At 42.2% G+C, this 20,031-nt stretch overlaps 1 protein-coding gene across 1 annotated transcript in view; it reads right to left on the bottom strand.

The window, feature by feature from the left end:
* The window catches only part of LOC121276407 (WD repeat-containing protein 48), a 124,300-nt gene that overhangs the window by 86,902 nt on the left and 17,367 nt on the right, over window positions 1-20,031 (bottom strand). Inside the window, exon 2 of the mRNA XM_041184759.1 lies at window positions 9,415-9,555. Coding sequence (XP_041040693.1) covers window positions 9,415-9,555 — 141 coding nt within the window. The remainder of the gene's footprint in view (window positions 1-9,414; window positions 9,556-20,031) is intronic.

The following is a 20,031-nucleotide window of genomic DNA, read 5'->3' as shown; positions in this document are numbered from 1 at the left end:
TTTGTAGCCATGTGTATATATATTTTAACCTGTGTAAATTAATAAAATGTTCTATTTAGTTTAATGTAAAACCTCAAGATCTGGTGGTCAGATTCTGGAATTTAGAGTCTTATCTCAAACATAACACTTAAAATTATTGGTTATGATATTGTTTGAAGTTTCCCTCTAGGATTTTTAAATAACTCAGCTTTACCAACTGCATCGGTCATAACACTTGTTGATGGTGGACAGGCTTTGGGGAATCAGGAGGTGACTTATTCGCCATAGGATTCTTAGCCTCTGACCAGCTCTTGTAGCCACAGTATTTACATAGCTAGTCCAGTTCAGTTTCTGGTCAATAGTAACCCCCAGGATGATGATAGTGGAGGATTCAGTGATGGTAATGTCATGGGGTGATGGTTGGATTGTCTTTTGTTGGAGATGGTCATTGCTTGTCACTTGTGTGGTGTAAATGTTACTTAACATCTTTCAGCCCAAGCCTGGACACTGTCCAGGTTTTGCTGCATTTGAACACTGACTGCTTCAGTGTCTGAGGAGTTGCAAATGGTGCTAAACATTAAACAATCATCAGACAACATCCCCACTTGTGATCTTATGATGGAACGAAGGTCATTGATGAAGCATTTGGAGATGGCTGGGCCTAGGACACTACTCTGCAGGACTCCTGCAGTGATGTCCTGGAACTGAAATCATTGACCTCCAACAACCATCTTCCTTTGTGCTCCAACCAGTGGAGAGCTTTCCCCCAATTCCCATTGACTCCAATTTTGCAAGGGCTCCTTGATGCCACACTAGGTCAAATGCTGCCTTGATGTCAAGGGCAGTCACTCTCACCTCACCTCTGGAGTTCAGCTCTTTTGGCCATGTTTGAAGCAAGGCTGCAATGAGATCAGGAGCCCAGCAGCCCTGGCGGAACCCAATTATTGCTAAGCAAGTGCCGCTTGATAGCATTGTTGATGACCCCTTCCAATACTTTACTGATGATCGAGAGTAGACTGATGGGGTGGTAACTGGCCAGGTTGGGTCTGTCCTGCTTTTAGCGCACAGGGCATACTTGGTCAATTTTCCACATTGCTGGGTGGATGCCAGTGTTGTAGCTGTACTGGAACAAAGGACCATGGTTGAGTACAATTCTTCTGCTGCTGATGGCCCACAGCACCTCATGGGTGCCCAGTCTTGAGTTGCTAGATCTGTTCGAAGACACGGTGGTGGGGCCGTACCACACAATGGAGGGTATCCTCAATGAGGAGATGGGACTTTGTCTCTACAAGAACTGTGCGGTGGTCACTACTACCTATGCTGTCATGCACGGATGCATCTGCAGCAGGCAGGTTGGCGAAGATGAGGCCAAGTATGTTTTTCCCTCTTGTTGGTTCCCCCTCAGCAGCCACAGACCCAGCTATGTCCTTTAGGTCAGTAGCTGTGCTACCAAGCCACTCTTGGTGATAGACATTGAAGTCCCCCACCCATTCTGCACCCTTGCCACCTTCCAAGCATTCAGCTGAGGTGTGGGCAACAGCATATGGTAATCAGCAGGAGGTTTCCTTGCCCATCTTTGACCTGATGCCATGAGAGTCGATGTTGAGGACTCCCAGGGCAATTCCCTCCGACTGTATGCCATCATGCCAGCACCTCTGATGGGTCTGTCCTGCTAGTGGGACAGGGCATATCCGGGGATGGTGATGGAGGTGTCTGGGGCATAATCTGTAAGACACGATTCCGTGAGTATGACTATGTCAGGCTGCTGCTTGACTTGTGTGAGGGACAGCTCTCCTAATTTTAGCAAGGAGGACTTTGCAGAGCCGACAGGGCTGAGTTTGCTGTTGTCGTTTCTGGTGCCTAAGTTGATGCCAAATATTTCATCCGGTTTTATTCCTTAGAGACTTCGTAGTGGTTTATACAACTGAGTGGCTTGCTGGGCTATTTCAGAGGGCATTTAACAGTCAACCACACTGCTGTGCGTCTGGGGTCACATGCAGACCAGATCAGGTAAGGATGGCAGAATTCCTTCCCTAAAGGAAGGACATTAGTGAACCAGATGGGTTCTTACGACAATTGACAATGGTTTCACGGTCATCATTAGACTTTTAATTCCAGACTTTTTGACTGAATTCAAATTCTGTGGTGGGATTCGAACCCGGGTCCCCAGACATTACACTGAGTCGCTGGATTGCAAGTCACATGACAATATCACCAAGCCACTGCCTTCCCTGTGTGGGGAAGTGTGAGGTTATTTACTTTGGTTGTAGGAATACAAAAGCCTTTTTAGAAGGCAGGAAACTTGCAACTGTTGATGTTCAGAATGACTTGGGCATACTTGTGTAAGGAACACAATACTACCGTGTAGGTACAGCAAGCAATGTGGAAGGCAAATGGCAATATGGCCTTTATTGCAAGAGGATTTTGTTTACAAAACCATAGAGACTGATAACTTTTCAAAAAAGAAATGAACTTCCCAGCGACCAACAGAAAGAGTCTTAGTTCAAGATCTCATGTTTTAAGACATTTTACTGTAACAAACTAAAGATTACTTAACAGGCAATTAATACACCAACCAAAAGAAAAGGCACTTTTGCACTAACTGATTGAACTCAAAATATGCTGTAAGACACATTTTATTTTAGTCCACCTTTCTGCCAGATGTCTAGTCATACAAGATTGAGTCTCACGGTACTCTCAGCTTCCAGCAGGCTCCCTTCTCCCTGCACACCAGGTTTTTCATATGACCTTCGAAAATCATTCCACTCAGCTGGACTGTCTCAGCACCGACTTTCACCAGCAAGGCCTACCTCAGTGACTCCTTGCTCCTTAAATCTCAAAGTCTTGTTCTCTTCCTTTCAAAAAGAAAACTAACTTTTCCAAGCATTCTGCTAGTCGTTAACACAAACATAGCTCACAATGCTCTTCACAACAGTGGATGCTTTCTACTCCACATAATAATAATTCCTTGGTCTCTGCATCTGTGTTTCACAAAGCAACTGTCCCAGGTTTTTTTTATTCATTCATGGCTGGACGTTTATTGCCCACCCTTAATTGCCCTTGTTCAGAGCGCATTTAAGAGTCAACCACATTGCAGTGGGTCTGAGTCACATGTATGCCAGGCCAGGTAAGGACAGCAGATTTCCCTCCCTAAATGGCATTAGTGAACCAGATGGGTTTTTACAACAATTGGAAATCGTTTCATGAGTCATCATTAGACTTTTTAATTCCAGATTTTTATTGAATTCAAATTCCACCATCTGCTGTAGTGGGATTCAAACCCGGGTCCCCAGAGCATAACCCTGGGTCTCTGGAATACTAGTCCAGTGACAATACCACTACGCTGTCACGTCACACCACTGGTGCGATAACCTGTCACTTGATTTTCAATAGGGTTCGGTTACAGATCATATGGGCCTGTCTCCGGGCATAGTGCGTATGATCATCATCCCTCTAATCCAGAGGATTCTATTTCACCTTATATTAAAAGAGACATTCTAAAACATAGCTGTCTTGCCAAGACCCACATCTGTCATAATTGGAGTGCAGGACTTTGCTGAGACCAGACCCGAGTAGTATGTGCAGTTTTTGACTCCATATCCAAAGAAGGATATACCTAACTTGGAGGCAGAAATGCGAAGATTCACTAGATTGGTTACTAGGATGAAAGGGTTGTCCTGCGATGAGAGGCCAAGTAGATGGGCCTATATTTCATGGAGTTTAGAAGAATGAGGTGTGATATCATTGAAACATACAAGATTCTGATGGAACTTGACAGGATAGACCCAGAGATTGTTTCCCCTGCCTGGGAAATCTAGAACATGGGACACAGTCTCGGGATAAGTGACCGATCATTTAGGACTGAGACACAGAGAAATATCTGCACACAAAGGGTTGTCATCTATGGGAATTCTTTATTCCAGAGGGTAAAAAACAGGTGGACACAAGAAATACGAGAAAAGAACTATACAGCAGTTAGATGATGGGAAGTTCATTTCTTTTTTGAAAAGTTATCAGTCTCTATGATTTTGTAAACAAAATCCTCTTGCAATAAAGGCCATTTTGCCATTTGCCTTCCACATTGCTTGCTGTTTCTACACTGTAGTATTGTGTTCCTTACACAAGTATGCCCAAGTCATTCTGAACATCAATAGCCCATTGAGTCTGCTCCACCATTCAATATGATCATGGCTGATCTTCAGCTTTAACTCCTCTTTCTCCGCCGACTCTCCATATCCAATGATTTTCTGAAAGACCAAAAATCTGTCTACCTCAGCCTTAAATATATTTAATGATGGTGCATCCATAATCCTCTGGGGTAGCAAATTCCAAAGACTGAAAAAAAGGAGGAATAAACCTTGTGACTACAAGCTAACTAGTCTAATGTCAGTAGCGGGAAAAGTACTAGACACCTCTGTCAGGGAAAATAATTACTTCTCATTTGGTGTGGCATGGGTTAATAAGGGACAACCAACACATTTACAAAGGCAAATAGTGTCTGACTAACCAAGTTATTTGATGAAATATCAGAGGATTAATGAAGATAATGCAGATGATGTATATAAAAACTTATCCAGAAATTGAAGCACATTGTATTAAAGGGACTGTAGCAACTTGGGTAATGTGGCTAAGGGATAGGATGCAAAAAGCAGCGATGAATGGATGCTTTTCTGACTGAATAGAAGAATGCAGTGGGGCCCACCAGGCTTCAGTATTGGGACCATTGGTTTTCTTGATCTATATGAAAATGACCTGGAATCGGATATGGAGAGTACAATTTTGAAGTTTGCAGATGAAATAAAACTCAGTATCGTAGGAAAGTGAGCTGGGTAGTAGCAGATTTCAGGAGGACTTGAGAAATGGCCAGTGCGATTTAGAAGGATCTAGGGTGAAAAGTGGAGCTGAGGTTAATGCAATTTAAGGTGGATAAGCATAAAGATAAAAACATAAGAAAAAGGAGAAGGCCATACAGCCCCTTGAATGTGCTCCACCATTTAACAAAATCATGGCTAAACTTCAATCTCAGCTCCACTTTCGCACCCTAGATTTTCCTAGAATCCAAAGGCCGATTTGAATCTTGAATATACTCAATGACTGAGCATCCACAACTCTCTGGGGCAGAGAATTCAAAAGATTCTCAGCTTACTGAGTGAAGAAATTTCTCCTCGTCTTAGTCCTAAATGGTCGAACCCTTATCCTGAGACAATGCCTCTTAGTTCTAGACTCACCAGTCAGGAGAAAGAGCCTCTCATCAGCTAACCTGTCAAATCCTCTCAAAATCTTACGCATTTCAGTTAGATGACCTCTTATTCTTTTAAACTTTAGGGAATATTGGCTTATTCCATTCAATCTCTCCCTCATTGCAGGAATCAATCTAGTGAACCAAGGGTGCAAATTCATATATCTTTGAAGGTGGCAGGGCAACTTGACAAGATGGTTGAAAAAAGCCTATGGGATGCTTGGTTTTCTAAATAAGGACACTGAACACAAAAACAGGTCAGTCACTCTAAACCTTTCACAAGTTTCAGGTTAGACCTCAGGGAAACTCTTGCGGAAGGATGTGAAAGTCCTGGAGGGATGCTTTGGAGATTTACCAGAAATATATCAGGGATGTGAACTTCACTAATGTGGAGGGATTGGAGAAGCTACGATTGTTCACCTTCGAACAGAGGAGGTCAAGAGTTGGGGGGTTCTAATACATATATTCATAATTAGAGGGATTTTGTGAGAGCAAGTCATGAAAAATTATATCTCAGACAAATGGGTCAACAGCCAGAGGCTTATATTTAAAACAATTGGCCAAAGAAGTGCAAGAGAAGCAAGGAGACCTCCCCCCACCTCACAAACGCACATAGGGAGTTGTAGAGACATAGAATATTCTACATGAGAAGGTGGTAGAAGTAGATACTATTGGACTTCCAAATGTCAGCTGGACATGCACTTGAAAAAGACTAACTTGCAGAGAAATGGGGAAAAATTTGGGGTATGGTCTAAATTGCACAGCCTCTCCTCCCACCACTTTTTCCCCCCCCAAAGAGAGCCTACACAGGCAATGCAAGTTGAATGACGTCCTTCTGTGTGGCAAGACTCAATAATCTAATTCTTCAGTATTTTTACTGCCAGGCTGATACTATACATGTATTAATATATGGATCATATTGGAAAGGAATACATGAGTTCTTGGGGATGAAGTGGGGTTGATGATTGATGTAGTTACGAATAGATTAAGGTGAGTGGGTTTCATGGAACAAATAACCCGTTATCATTCCAAACTCTTTTGGTAAATTCACAATGGCATTTTTTGCAATAATAAATTTATAATTCTCAGTACTTATTCTTCAAGAACACTTGACATTTCCAACTATATTACCAATAACAGGGTTCAGTAGCCTAGAACAAACATTGTTGAGGAGGTGGCGGAGGAAGAAAAACAGTATTTCTTTTTAGAAGATCAATTGTGCTCTTTACAATTTAAGTGCAGATCATGAATAGCATAGGCCATATGCAATAAACAGAAATCCAACTGTGCTATTATTCACATGTAATGTTTAAAGAAGTGACTGATTCTGCTGATTATTTGCTCAGTCTGATGAAACTTCATGTGGAGAATTGCATTAATGAACTTCAATATAGATGTGTGGGATAGTACATTTTGGTAGGAAGAATAAGGAGCCCACATAGTCTCTGGAAAATAAGTGTCCAAATGAGGTACAGGAATAGGAGGGGTCTGGGGCTACATATACACAAATCATAGAAGCAGCAATACAGGTTAATAAGGCATTAAAACACACACAAAGCGCTGAGATTCATTTTTAGAGGGATGGAATTGAAAGCAGAGAAGTTATATTAAATTTTATAGAACCCTATTCACACCACACTTTCCAGGAACTGTGTAAAGTCCTGGTCTCCACATTACAAAAAGAATATGGAGGCAGAAGGTACAAAATAATTTTACTGGAATGATAGCAGGACTGAGAGGTTATCAGGAAAAGTTGAACAAACTAGGGTCCTTTTCTCTAATTAAAAAAAAAAGATTGAGAAGTGCATGATAGAGATTTTTAAGTTTATGAAAGAGTTTGATCAGGAAGACATAGAAGAGATGTTTCCGTTTGCAGGTGAATCAGAACTATGGGCCACAAATATAAGATAGTCACGAATAAATCCAAGAGGGAATTCGGGAGAAGTGTCTTTACCCAGAGGGTGGTTAGAAGTAGAACTCATTGCCACAAGCAATGTCTGAGGGTAACAGTACAGGTGCATTTAAGGGGAAGCTAGATAAGCATGAGGGAGAATGGAATAGAAGGATATGTTGACGGGCTTAGATGAAGGAGGTCTGTGTGAAGCATAAATACTGTTGATGGTATTATGCTCAAGTGATGCCAATTACGATAGCTAGGCCATGTCATTAGACTGGATGATTGTCACCTACCAAAAGAGAGCTTGATGGTGCCAGTAGACCTGTTGGGGCACCATAACTAAGATACAAGGATTCACACGTGAGACATCATTTCATGTCCTATGACTTTAAACACTGGGAACAGTCTGCAACTGAAGCACTTGATGCCAAAGTCTTCGCAGTGGAGCTTGGAAATTTGAAGAATTAAGTCTTCATATTTCCACAGAAAAGTGCCATCATAGGAAGGAGCATGTGGCAGTCACTCCTGCAACAGCAAATGACAATCTACAGCACCCCAACTGCAACCAAAGTCTTGGTCAAATAGGACTATTTTTGAAGGCTCACAACAGGGGAGCAGTAGATATGAAACATTGGCAAAGCCAAATAAGAAACAACAGTATGGACCTATTGGGCAAAACGGTGTGCTCCTGTGCTATAAATATCTCAACCCAACATACTGCAAAGAGAAAGAACAAGGGTTTGTAGCTGCAAACCCCCACCCCACACATTCACAATTGTTACTTTGAAACGGCAGCAAGCAGGTGTCAGCTTTATCTCCCAACAGAGATTCCCAAGCTTGTTTTTTTGCTCAGCCTGGTTTTGGAGATTCATGTTCCATGTAAGCTCCTCTCTTTCTAAGAGACGGTAATCAATGTTAATGTAGATACAACGGGTAACCCAAAATACTTCAGCATTTTGGTCACTTCAGCTTTTTAATACAAAGTACTGCCCAGAAAATTCCTAGGATCTGCTCCTGCTTCACTGACTTAACTTTTCTGGAAACGTGGCAGAAAAATGGCGTGTAAATGAGGTTCCCACCTCACTTCTGCAGTGAATCGCCAGCAGATCCAAGGAATTTTCTGGCCCCTATGACAGTCTAAGCAATTCCACTGAAAGCAAAACCACAGGCCTCGCCTCTCTGCAGGTTAGAGATGCACGTCAGCTGAAGGATGAAGAATCCTCTGCAGACAGAGCTTTGAATGGACAGGTTGTTGTTGGTGTGGGGTGGGGGGTGCGCAGGGGATAGGCACAAGGAGGTAGGGGGCTAGAAGAAATGATCATTTGTATCGCTTTAGGAAGGGAAAAAAAATTATAAAAATTAATGAACCAGTCAGGCTTGTACAATTTGACAGCTGTTCGTCATTTCTATCTCCACAGATGCTGCCTGACCTGCTGTGAATTTCTAGCACTTTCTCTATTTTAGATTTCCAGCATCTATGGTAGTTTGCTTTGGAATCTGACTGCTTTTACTTTCAATGGCTTCCCTTTTGCATTAGCCTATAAATGACCAGATGTAGAATTTGACTTATGGGTTGCTTATCCAGGACAAAAACCACTACATTTCTGTCTTCATTGCTAAGGTCCTGAAAAGACTTAACGCTTCACTTAATTTCAATGGCCATTAGTCTTCTGGTAGCTTCCGGTAAGAACAATAGTTCCTGATGTTGAATGACAGAACAATGAATTTTCCAGAATCCTCAGAGGTCATAGATCAAGTTAATACAGATCCCTGAAGAGATTGAGTGAAAATATCATCAAATGCTTTGGATCCTGGTACAGAAAAATTGGTGGGAGCTCTATTTACACATCAGGCGCATTTTGCATTACTGCATGGAATCCTAACATTTCCCTACTGCCAATTTTTTAAAAATTCATTCATGGGATTTGGGCATTGCTGGCTAGGCCAGCATTTATTGCCTATCCCTAATTGCCCTTGTTCAGAAGGCATTTAAGAGTCAATCACATTGTTGTGGGTCTGGAGTCACATGTAGGCCAGATGGGTTTTTACAACAATCAACAAGCATGGTCATTATTAGACTTTTAATTCCAGATTTTTTATTGATTTTAAATTCCAACATCTGCTGTGGCAGGATTTGAACCCAGGTCCCCAGACCATTACCCTGGGTCTCTGGATTACTAGTCCAGCAACAATACCACAACGCCATCGCCTCCCTGCAATTCTGAAATAAATATTGAGATTGCAGATTAATGCTCTTCCTGTGTGTGGAGCTGAAAATATTCTGGCTCAAATTTCTCACCTTGTGCTGGTTGACACTCCATATCCTGATAATTGAATCTCGACCAGCTGTAAACAGTCTGTTTAACGTAGGATCTAGCTGAAGTGCGTTAACACCATTACGATTATATTTCTCTACTTCATCTCGAATAACATAAGACACCTGAAGTGAAAAACAGAGTCAGAGTCAGCCCTTAATAACGTTACCACAAGAGTCATGCCACAACATAATAAAATACAAGAAACCTGTCATACAGGTTGAATTGTGTAGTGGCTACTAAAAGAAACAAATATATTATTTACGTGGTTAATTTAAGCTGCAGTAACCCAAGCTTTTAATTTCTCCACATTACAGCTTAAGGAGGTTACTTGTAAGAACGCCCTCCCATTTTGATCATTTGTTGAGTGACCTTAAATTTTCAGCAAAGTCTGGTCCCTTTACGTCAGTTGCAGTCAAATCAAACCAGGCACTGGAACCAGACTACAAAGTAAGAAGGCGCAAATATAATTCACACACACACAGCTCAAAGATAATTTGTATATACATACTAACTTTCACATATAGAACTCATTAGAGCCTCTTCAGGTCTCAAAAGGAGGATAAAAGTTTATCGTACACATTTATTGTTTATTTTTAAAAGGCTGGTTTACAAAGACTGATAATTCTCCACTAGTCACTTACATTCTGGCTTGTGATTAGATAATGTTAACCTTTCCAATCTGCTTTACCACTGCTTCTCACACAAAGTTAGCTATTGGTTTCTGAGTGATATTTCATGCCTGCAACTACGAAAATGACAGTACTTTGTAAAAAAAAAATCTTTTTAGTGAGCCAAAAACTCAGCTCTGCTAGAAAATAAAATATTCCAGCTACAACAACACTCAAAGAAGATTGATGATATTGAGGATGGCACTTATTCCAAGTAGCATTCATGGCACTTACTCTCCACTATATCATCAGTGCTATACTTATGTTCAAATACTTTGTTTGTTTAAACTTTCATAGTTCTAGAACAAGCCATTGTAGGTTGCAAAATTCATTTTGAGCAAAACAAAGTTTGAGAGCAGATTGTGGGTTGAAGGAGCACTCAAACCTTAACAGCACCACAATAAAATAAACAACTTGAAGGGGGAGATGCTTGGTATCCACCTTGGTTCGAGAATAGTGCCTTGGCTCCAGTCAGAAGGTTGTAAGCTTAACTTTCATTCTGAAAACTTAAAGCACATACTCAAGCTCAACTCCAGTGCAATGCTGAGCGAGAGATGCACCATCAGAAGTGCCATGCTTTGAATAATGGGAAGGCCCCACCTCTCCACCCGCCATGGTCCTCTCAAGTAGATGTAATACAAGACACGGCACCATTTAAAAGGAGAGTAAGGATATTCTCCAATGTCTTGGCTAATATCTATCCACCGACCAACAGCAAAGCCCATGACCTGGTTATTCTTCTTAGTGCTGTTTGCGGGAACCTGCTGTGTAAAATTAGTTGCCATGCTTTCCTACATTACAACAGTGACTGCATGTCAAAAGTCCTTTTGGACAGCCGGATGCTATATGAAAGATGCTATATAAATGCAACTGTCCCCCCCCTCGCTTACCAGCTTTTCACAAGATACTCCAGTGGGAGTGCTGGTCAATCCAATAGTAATTTGGACATCATTGCTGGAGGTACAGCCTAGCTAGATCCCTAGCCATTAACAGATCCAGCAGGTAAGTAATACTCTGCTTTTGGCCAATTCTTTCTTTTCTTTTGAAGAAGTGGGCGCCTGCAATGGAAACTCAAGCATACCTAAATCAAGCTACTGTGCAATCCATGCAGGTAATGATTTTATTTGCAAGATATGTAGTACACATACTCAACCTACACGGGTACGCTTCACTCAAATTGCAAGGCACTCTAACAAAGGATTGCCAATAGGCAAGGCTTATGGAAACTCAAGCGTGCAATGCTGGAGTTTAACCAGGCAAAACTTACCAGCTTCAACACTCAGCAAACATCTAACTACAGACATAGCAAAAGATTTTGAGAGAAATATTCCCAGCAAGAGTAGTGATAAACTTACTATTTGTTCAACAATGACGACTTGTGCTACAAAATGTATTTTTTGTACAAAGTGTGCCAAGAAGCTTTACAGAGGAGTAGAAACCTAAAGTAAAAGGAATGGACAGTGGGGCACAATGGACGGGTTAGGAGAATCAACTAAAACCTTGGTTGAAATTATGAGTTTTGAGATGTGAAACACAGCTCACTGTACAGCACACTGGTCTACTGGTCACCTGCATTACAGCATTGTGGAAAATGAGAATCTAGCTTAGTGCCTCCCTGTAAAGTCAGGCAGGGCTATCATCAACTTGATCAGCTGCACTCAGAGTAGTGTCAAGAAGTTTTATAAAGATTCAATGCTCTTATTCCCAACACTTGATCTAAGCAGTTAAGTATCCAAGAGCAAGGAAACTGATTCACCTCAGAGTCATTTCAGGAGTGAGATTTGTAGTTTTCACACCTGCATCAAATTATTTAGCTTTTTTTTCAGAAAAAAACTGCATTTAGATTGTGCAGTTCAATCATATTCATTTTGCCCCATTCACGCTTACACAAACAAAAAAGGGTATCTGAATTTGGAATAGACATGGGAGTAACTGAACTTGAAGTGGACATGTGAATTCACCATTCACTACTAAAATGTGCAATATTGCTTCATGACTGTTAAAATGTGCCATCTTAAAATCTGCATCTATTTTCTTATCTTTAGCTTTTTATTTAAATTGTTGTATCAAGTTTTTAAAATGCTCAAATTATGGTTTCCCAGGGCTTAAGGTTCATCTGATTCGTGTCTGGATGTATAGTTAAGCATAAAATTATTCTTTATTCAAATGCGAGCCAGAGTGCACAGCTGGCACATTCACAAACCGCTGCATACATGTCCAGAACAATGAGTGGACATTCTGCTGAAAGCTGTCAAGCCTCAGTTTACAGTAGAGATTCAAAACACAACTAGTTACAGGAAGAACACTTTGTCATTGTAAAAGCTTTCATGCCCTGAAGGTTGAAATTAATTTAGAATAATAAAACAGTCAGCGTAATAAGGTTGCTAGGAAAAGGTAGCGATGCATAAGAGCAAGTAACTACTCATTTTCTAAATGAAGAGGCTGAAATTACCTGCTACATTAATAAGTGCAAATTCCACTTTTCAGAAAGAAAAGATTATGTGGCGCTGTCAAAAACATAAAAAGCATAAATTAAAGGTATTGCTCCTGCAACTGTCAACAGATTAAACAAACACATTTGCTTCTACAAAGTAGAAACCAATCCACGCTTAGTATCCAATCAAACTATGTCACCTTGAGTACTTCTGATATGCTTAAATTAGTGTTTATGAAAATAAAATTCAAAGTGTCTGATAAAACTGAACAATGAGATACCCATTTTTACACTGGTTAACAAAGCACTTCATAAAGGCATCGCTCATACTATACATCGGGTACCAGGTACTTGAAGGAAGGTGCAGTGGTGTACACTGAGTTGCAGGCAATATTTGAAAATCATTTTGCCAGAATTTTAACCATATAGCATAGCGGGGGGTACAGGGGTGAGGCTTGGAAAAACATGGGATCATCATTTGGTGCAGCAGGGCTGCATCTGACAGCAGACTTGCATGTTTAGGTTTTTAAACCTTGTGTGGCAAGTGATTTCTTACTTGTCTTGGAATGTGAACATCGTTGGCAGTGCCAGCATTTACTGTACATCCCTAATTGCCCTCAAGAGAGAGAGTGGTGGCGAGCCACTTTCTTGAACTGTTGCAGTCCATGTGGTGTAAGTACACCCACAGTGCTAACAGTAAGGGAGTTCGGGATTTTGACCCAGCGCCAGTGAAGGAAGGAGATATAGTTCCAAGTCAGGATGGTGTGTGGTTTGGAGGGGAACTTCTAGGTGGTGATGTTTCCATTCATCTGTTGTCCTTGTCCTTCAAGGTGGTAGAGATCATGGATTTGGAAGGGACTGCTGAAGGATGCTTTGCAAGTTACTGCAGTGAATTTTTTTAGTCGTTCGTGGGATGCGGTAGCGGTCACGGGTTTGGGGGGCAGCTTGCAGATGGTGCTCACTGCTGTCACTGTGTGCAGGGAGTGAATGTTTAAGATGGTGGATGGGGTGCGAATCAAGCGGGCTGTGTTATCCTAGATGGTGTCAAGCTTCCTACACTACAGGCACTGAAGTACATATGAATTTCATCATTGAAATAATTCATCGACAAGCCAAACCATAAGGAATAGGGCTGCATTTGTACCTTTCTGTCCTGCATCTTATGGGATTGAATTTGGTAAAATTTCTGAGTTGCTTTGATTGCTCTGGGTGTGGTGGGGGTAACCAGTTCTGAAATTGGGCAAATTGCATAAGAGATTTTCCGAACATAAACAAGAGCAGGGGAAAACCGTACAGCCCACTGAGCCTGCTCCACCATTCAGTATGATCATGGCTGAGTTTGGGCTTCAGCTTCACTTTCCAGCCCACTCTCCATATCCCTCGATTCAGAGAGATCTGTCTATCCAAGCCTTAAATATATTCAACGATGAAGCATTCACAACCCTCTCCGGTAGAGAATTCCAAAGATCCGCAACCCCTTGGAGTGAAGAAATTTCTCTTCATCTCACCCAAACGATCAGCCCCTTATCCTGAAACTGTGCCCTCATGTTCTAGATTTCCCAGCCGGGGAAACAACCTCTCAGTATCTACCCTCTCAAGCCCCTTCAGAACCCTGTAAGTTTCAAGGAGATTGCCTCTCATTCTCCTAAACTCCAGAGAACATGGGCCCAATTTACTCAGGCTCTCATCCCAGAGACCAATCTAGTGAACATTTACTGTACTGCCTCCAATGCAAGTACATCCTTCCTTAAATATGGAGACCAAAATTGCACATAGTATTCCAGGTGTGGTCTCACAAAAGCCTCACGCTATTGTAGCAAGGCTTCTTTAATCTTGTGCTTTAATATCCTTGCAATAAAGGCCAACATGCTATCTGCTTTCTCAATTGTTTGCTGTACCTGAATGCTAACTTCACGTTCCTTGTACGAATACACCCAAATCCTTCTGAACATCAACACTTACAAGTTAAAAGATATTCTGCTTTTCTATTCATATTTTTGTGCTTCACTTAATTTGTCAGTTCAAACTATCCCAGCGCTTCTACCACCAGCACTTACACAGCTCAGGGTGCTCCTTGCAGGCACAAATTAAGTTTGAAAATTGAATCTCTAGAAGCTGTGCTCCTTTACTTTACTGAAATCTCACTGAGACCAAGATAATTAGGCTTAGCCAAAAGCAACACAGATATTACAGGGAGGAAAGGATGATGCTAAAACAAAAATCACATCCTGAAATTGTTATGTGGAAATGTCACCACAATGCTGCCAACTTTGTGCTACACAGATACAGATGCAGCATACCAATGCCAGTCCAGTGCCTGACAATAAACAGACAGCACCAAGTGGAAAAGGTACAAGCATGCTAACACCAAGCACAGGCTCAAATTGATAGGTCTCTTTGTTTTGCAATAGGTCCGTATTTGAAGAGTGGGATCAGCGGCGTCTCCAGGAACCAAACTGGCAAACACAATCTATGCTGCAAATGAAAGATAGGCTCTTGGTAAACAATCAAGTGAGCATTAGGACTCTCCAGCTGTGGCTCAGTCAGTACCCCTCTTGCCTCTGAAGGCTGTAGGTTCAAGCCCTACTCCAGGCTTAAGCTCAAAAATCTAGGCTGACGCTTCTCGTGCATTACCGAGGGAATGCTGCACTGTTGGAATTGCCATTTTTCGGATAAGCCGTTAAACAGAGGCCCTGTCTGCTTTCTCAGGTGGACTTAAAAAGACCCATGGCATTATTTTGAAGAAGAGCGGGGAAAATATTCCCAGTGACCAGTATTTATCATTCAATCAGCATCACTAAAGGGGATTACCTGGTTGTTATCACATTCTTTTTTGTGGGAGCTTGCTGTTCACAAATTGGTTGCCGCGTTTCCTAAATTACAACGTTGACTACACTTCAAAAGTAATTCATTGGCTGTGAAGTGCTTTGGAAGACCCTCCAAGGTGCTATATAAATGTATTACTTTCTTATAAGTATTTTCTTAGATCAAGACTCTAGGAAAAATCTAAATGCAATGATCAATGTACATCACTTATTAAATTAACTTTACGAAGCCAAATCTAAACGCAGGAGAATCTTTATTTAACAATTTATGGATCCCTCTAACATCCTGATTGCAACTTTTTTTGGTACTATGATTACAATAACTGCTTTCATTTTTAAATAATATCCGCCAATTTTCTTGGTAAGTATTTTCCAATATAAAATAATTCTTGTTAAAATATGTAATGCCAATATTAAAGGATTCCATAATTACTGAAGACAATAAGGAGGTGATGAGCTTTAATCAAAGGACATAGATCCTTAAAAAATACCCCTTCTTTGCCAAAAATGTACGGTTTGCCAGTGAGATGCAACAGAGTACAAAGGTTCAGGTATATGATGCAGAAAAAGCGAAATCAAATAATTATTTAGCTGATAAGCAGGTCCTTAACACTGAACATTCATTTTAATTTTGCATCATAACTTAAAAGGCAAAATCTGATGCAATTGCTTTGTTCTCTCCAGTGAAACTTCCCATAAGTTTTTCTTGGGGACAGTAGAGAGGAAAGAGAAAGTCTTCCCACTAACCCTGAGCACAGCAGCACCATTACAAAGCAGCACTGGTGTCCGCAGCGGAGAGGTTCAAGACTAGAATATCATCCCAAAGCCATTGAAGATGTCCAGGCACAGTGGAAGATTGGGAAAACGCAATCTGGATGGTAAAAATGATCCGGACGGATAACCAAAAAGCTCAAATTTGAGTAAAAGCAGACAATTATTGATCACATGGTGGTGCAGCATATTAGAATGCCAGGATGGTAGGATTCAGGATTGTACCAAATATCCCCAGATTGGCACTACTTTGATGTGCAAGCAGGCACAATGCAAATGCTGAAAACTTCCTTACAGGGAGGGCCAAAAGAGCAGAACTCATCACATCGCCTGGCAGCTGATTAAAGTGTTTCACCTTATGTTAAAAAGCGTGACCAATTGCAAAAGTGCAGTTCTGCAGCCATTATGCACTTGCTAAGTAAGTGTGAAATGGAGATTTGATAGAGATATTCAAAATCATGAGGAATCTAGACAAAGTAAATACTGCTCCCACTTGTGAAAGGATGGAGACCAAGAGGGCACAGATTTAAAGTAATTAGTAAAAGCAGCAATAGTGATACGAGGAAAAACTTTTTCACGCAGCGAGTGGTTAGTGTGTGGAATGCTCTGCGTGAGAGTGTGGTGGAGGCAGGTTCAGTTGAAGCACTCAAAAGAGAATTGGACTATTATCTGAAAAGGAAGACTGTGCAGGGTTTTGGGGAGAAGGCAGGAGAATGGAAGTAGCTGAGTTGCTCATTTGGAGAGCCAGGGCAGACATGATGGGCCGGATGGCCTCCTTCTGCGCCGGACAAATTCTGTGATACTGTGTTTTGATCTACCTTGCTCTAGTGATAACAGGTCTTAAGTGATAACATGTTTTTCGGCTGGGAATTATGACCTCTCGCTTCTACTGGTTCTGGTGGTTACATGGCAGATAGAAAAGTAAACAAGCCAGTGCACCACAGCCCTGCGAGCAAGCTGCTTGGCTGCCTGTTCAGCTGGGCAATTGTGCAATTGAGGGTGCAAAAGAAGAGGGGAGAAAAACAGGGAATCTACCGTGGGATAAAAAGGTTAAAGAATGATTTTTAAATTTGAAAATAATACAAATGAGAATACCAATGTCAGGAATAGTTGTTAAATCTAGACTGTTCCCCTCTATTATTCAACAGGGCTGAAGTATTTTATCAGTAATCATTCCAAGTTTATATAAAGTGAAGCACCGAGTCATAGTATCTATTGTATATAAATTCTCACAGCAATAACAGATTAAAAGTATTTAGAACAGTTGGAATTTCAAATCTAACATCATAAAACTAAAATGCACTCTAGCAGTACCATGGAATTGATGCCAAGTCTGATGTATTCGAATTGTTAATTTGGCATGCTTTGGCCACTTATGCATTTGGACAGCCAGTGATAGAATGTCAGGAATTTCTTCACACAAAGATTATACATGCAGCTTACATAGTTAGGGTCACAGAATTTTTACATTATGGCATAGTAGGAGCCCATTCAGCCCATCATGTCCATGCCAGCTGCCAGCTCTCTGTAGAGCAATCCAATCAGTCCCATTCCCCTGCAAGTTTATTTTCCTCAAATTCCTCACCAATTTCCACTTGATCATTAGTGTAAGGAAAAATTATAATCTTATTTAGATCAGAAGGGATGAAAGAGAGGGCCTTTCCACAGGATGAGCTAAGATGTAACTTCCTCATTGATTCCAATGCGTAATTCCAAAACACTTCAAAAGCTCTGATATTGTATTTTACCACTACACTGCGTGTGATATTTCAAAGCTTAAGGGAGGGGCACAGGATGATCTGGTATATGGACTGCGCACCTCTACATTGTCAGTAACAGATTCTACAGGGAGAGAAGGCCATGGAGGTGCAATGATTTAGGATAGAGCCCTTTCACCTCTGAGAACCTGGGAGGGAATCCAGCCAAAGGCTGACTTTGAAGCCTCCTCTCTAGCCCTTAAAAGCTTTAGGTTGAGTCCCTATTGGCTCCAACACTTCAGTGCAAACCTGTCCCAATTGGGCATTTACTGCTAATCTCATCTACATAAGGCCACAGGCTGGCTGGCACAAGAATGGGAAATAACTATATGGTTGGCTTTCAGGGAACTTTCCTGAAGTCAGGAATTGAGGCACATAGCTGGAAACAGGCTTTTGCTGTATCTCAGTGCAGATAGCAAGTCACCTAAAGCTCAATCAGGAATTTTTGATATCTGCACTAAATGGCAAAAATAAAAACAGCTAACATTCCACCTCCATGCCCTTTAATTCCAAACTAATGATTTGGGGTGTCACAAAATTTCAATACCTTACAGCTTCAGCTCACCTTAAGTCAGAAGGCACAGGGACTTGACTACAAAATCGAGGCTGACACTCCACTATAGTACTGAGAGAGTGCTGCACTGTTGGAGGTGCTGCCTTGTGGATGGGACATTAAAACGAGGAACTATTGGGCCACTCAGATGGATCAAACAGATCGTACGGCACTACTTTGAAGAACAGCAGGGGGATTTGTCCAGGTGTCTTGGCCAGTATTTATCTCTTAACCAACATCACTAAAACAGATAATCTGGTCATTATCACTTTGCTGTTTATGGGACATTGTTGTGCGTAATTTGCTGCGCTGCCCAATTTCCCACATCAGAACAGTGACCACTCTGCAAGTTGGCCGAAAAGTGCTTTGAGACGTCCTGAGATGATGGAAGGCACTGTGCAAATAAACTTTCTTCACTGAAGCCCAAGAGATTTGCCACGAGGTCACTGATTACCCAAGTGCTTTGACAGTTTTTTCTCCTTCCCTCTGTGGGTCCATATACTCCAAAGATTTACATCTAAATTTTCTGCATGCTCAGAAGCCTGGGGGTTGTGGGGTGGGGGAGCAGGACAACAAGTGGTCGATAGTTCATATATTCTCTACAGAAATATTTACCACAATCCCTCTGCTAGGCCATCAGTCATCAGAATAGGTTTGTGTTGTGATGAAATTACCAAAGTGATTTTGGCAATTTGTACTGGTTGAATTGACAAACATAAGCCTGTGAAACAGGCTAGCACAGAGCGCAATTCGGAAGTATCCTCAGTGGCACAGTATCCACAGCCCAGCATAGCCATTAGCCATACGTTATGCTGGAACTGAAAGTGCAACTTCGTTGCCAGGTGCCTACATTTTAAAAAAATTATTTTCACTGAAGCTGAAAACTTTGCAACATATTTTCAAAAATTGTTTCAAGTTGTTGACAAGAACATGAAATTGAGGAAAATTACTTTTTTTCATGTAAAATCATACTACCCAAAGGGTTCAGGCACGCGGGTGAGCGGGGAGGGGGCAGGGCGTGCGGGTGAGCGGGGAGGGGGCAGGGCGGGCGGGGAGGGGGCGGGGCGCATGGGGAGGGGGGGCGGGTGAGCGGGGAGGGGGCAGGGCACGCGGGTGAGCGGGGAGGGGGCAGGGCGCGCGGGGAGTGGGCGGGGCGCATGGGGAGTGGGCGGGGCGTGCGGGTGAGCGGGGAGGGGGCAGGGCACGCGGGTGAGCGGGGAGGGGGCAGGGCGCGCGGGTGAGCGGGGAGGGGGCCGGGCGCGCGGGTGAGCGGGGAGGGGGCAGGGCACGCGGGTGAGCGGGGAGGGCACGCAGGTGAGCGGGGAGGGGGCAGGGCACGCAGGTGAGCGGGGAGGGGGCAGGGCACGCGGGTGAGCGGGGAGGGGGCAGGGCACGTGGGGAGGGGGCAGGGCGCGCGGGTGAGTCAGAGAGAGAAATATTTTTCAAACTGAGTGATGCAAGAAAGCAACTTGCTCTGTTAAAATTTTTATTTCAAAAGCTGACAACATGTTAAAAATTCATTTACAGGATGTAGACTTCGCGAGCTGGGCTAGCATTTATTGCCCATCCCTACTTACTCTTGAGAAGGTG

The sequence above is a fragment of the Carcharodon carcharias genome, chromosome 3 (genome assembly GCF_017639515.1).
Source record: "Carcharodon carcharias isolate sCarCar2 chromosome 3, sCarCar2.pri, whole genome shotgun sequence".
In the NCBI taxonomy this organism is placed as follows: Eukaryota; Metazoa; Chordata; class Chondrichthyes; order Lamniformes; family Lamnidae; genus Carcharodon; species Carcharodon carcharias.
This window is presented reverse-complemented; position numbering and strand designations above follow the sequence as displayed.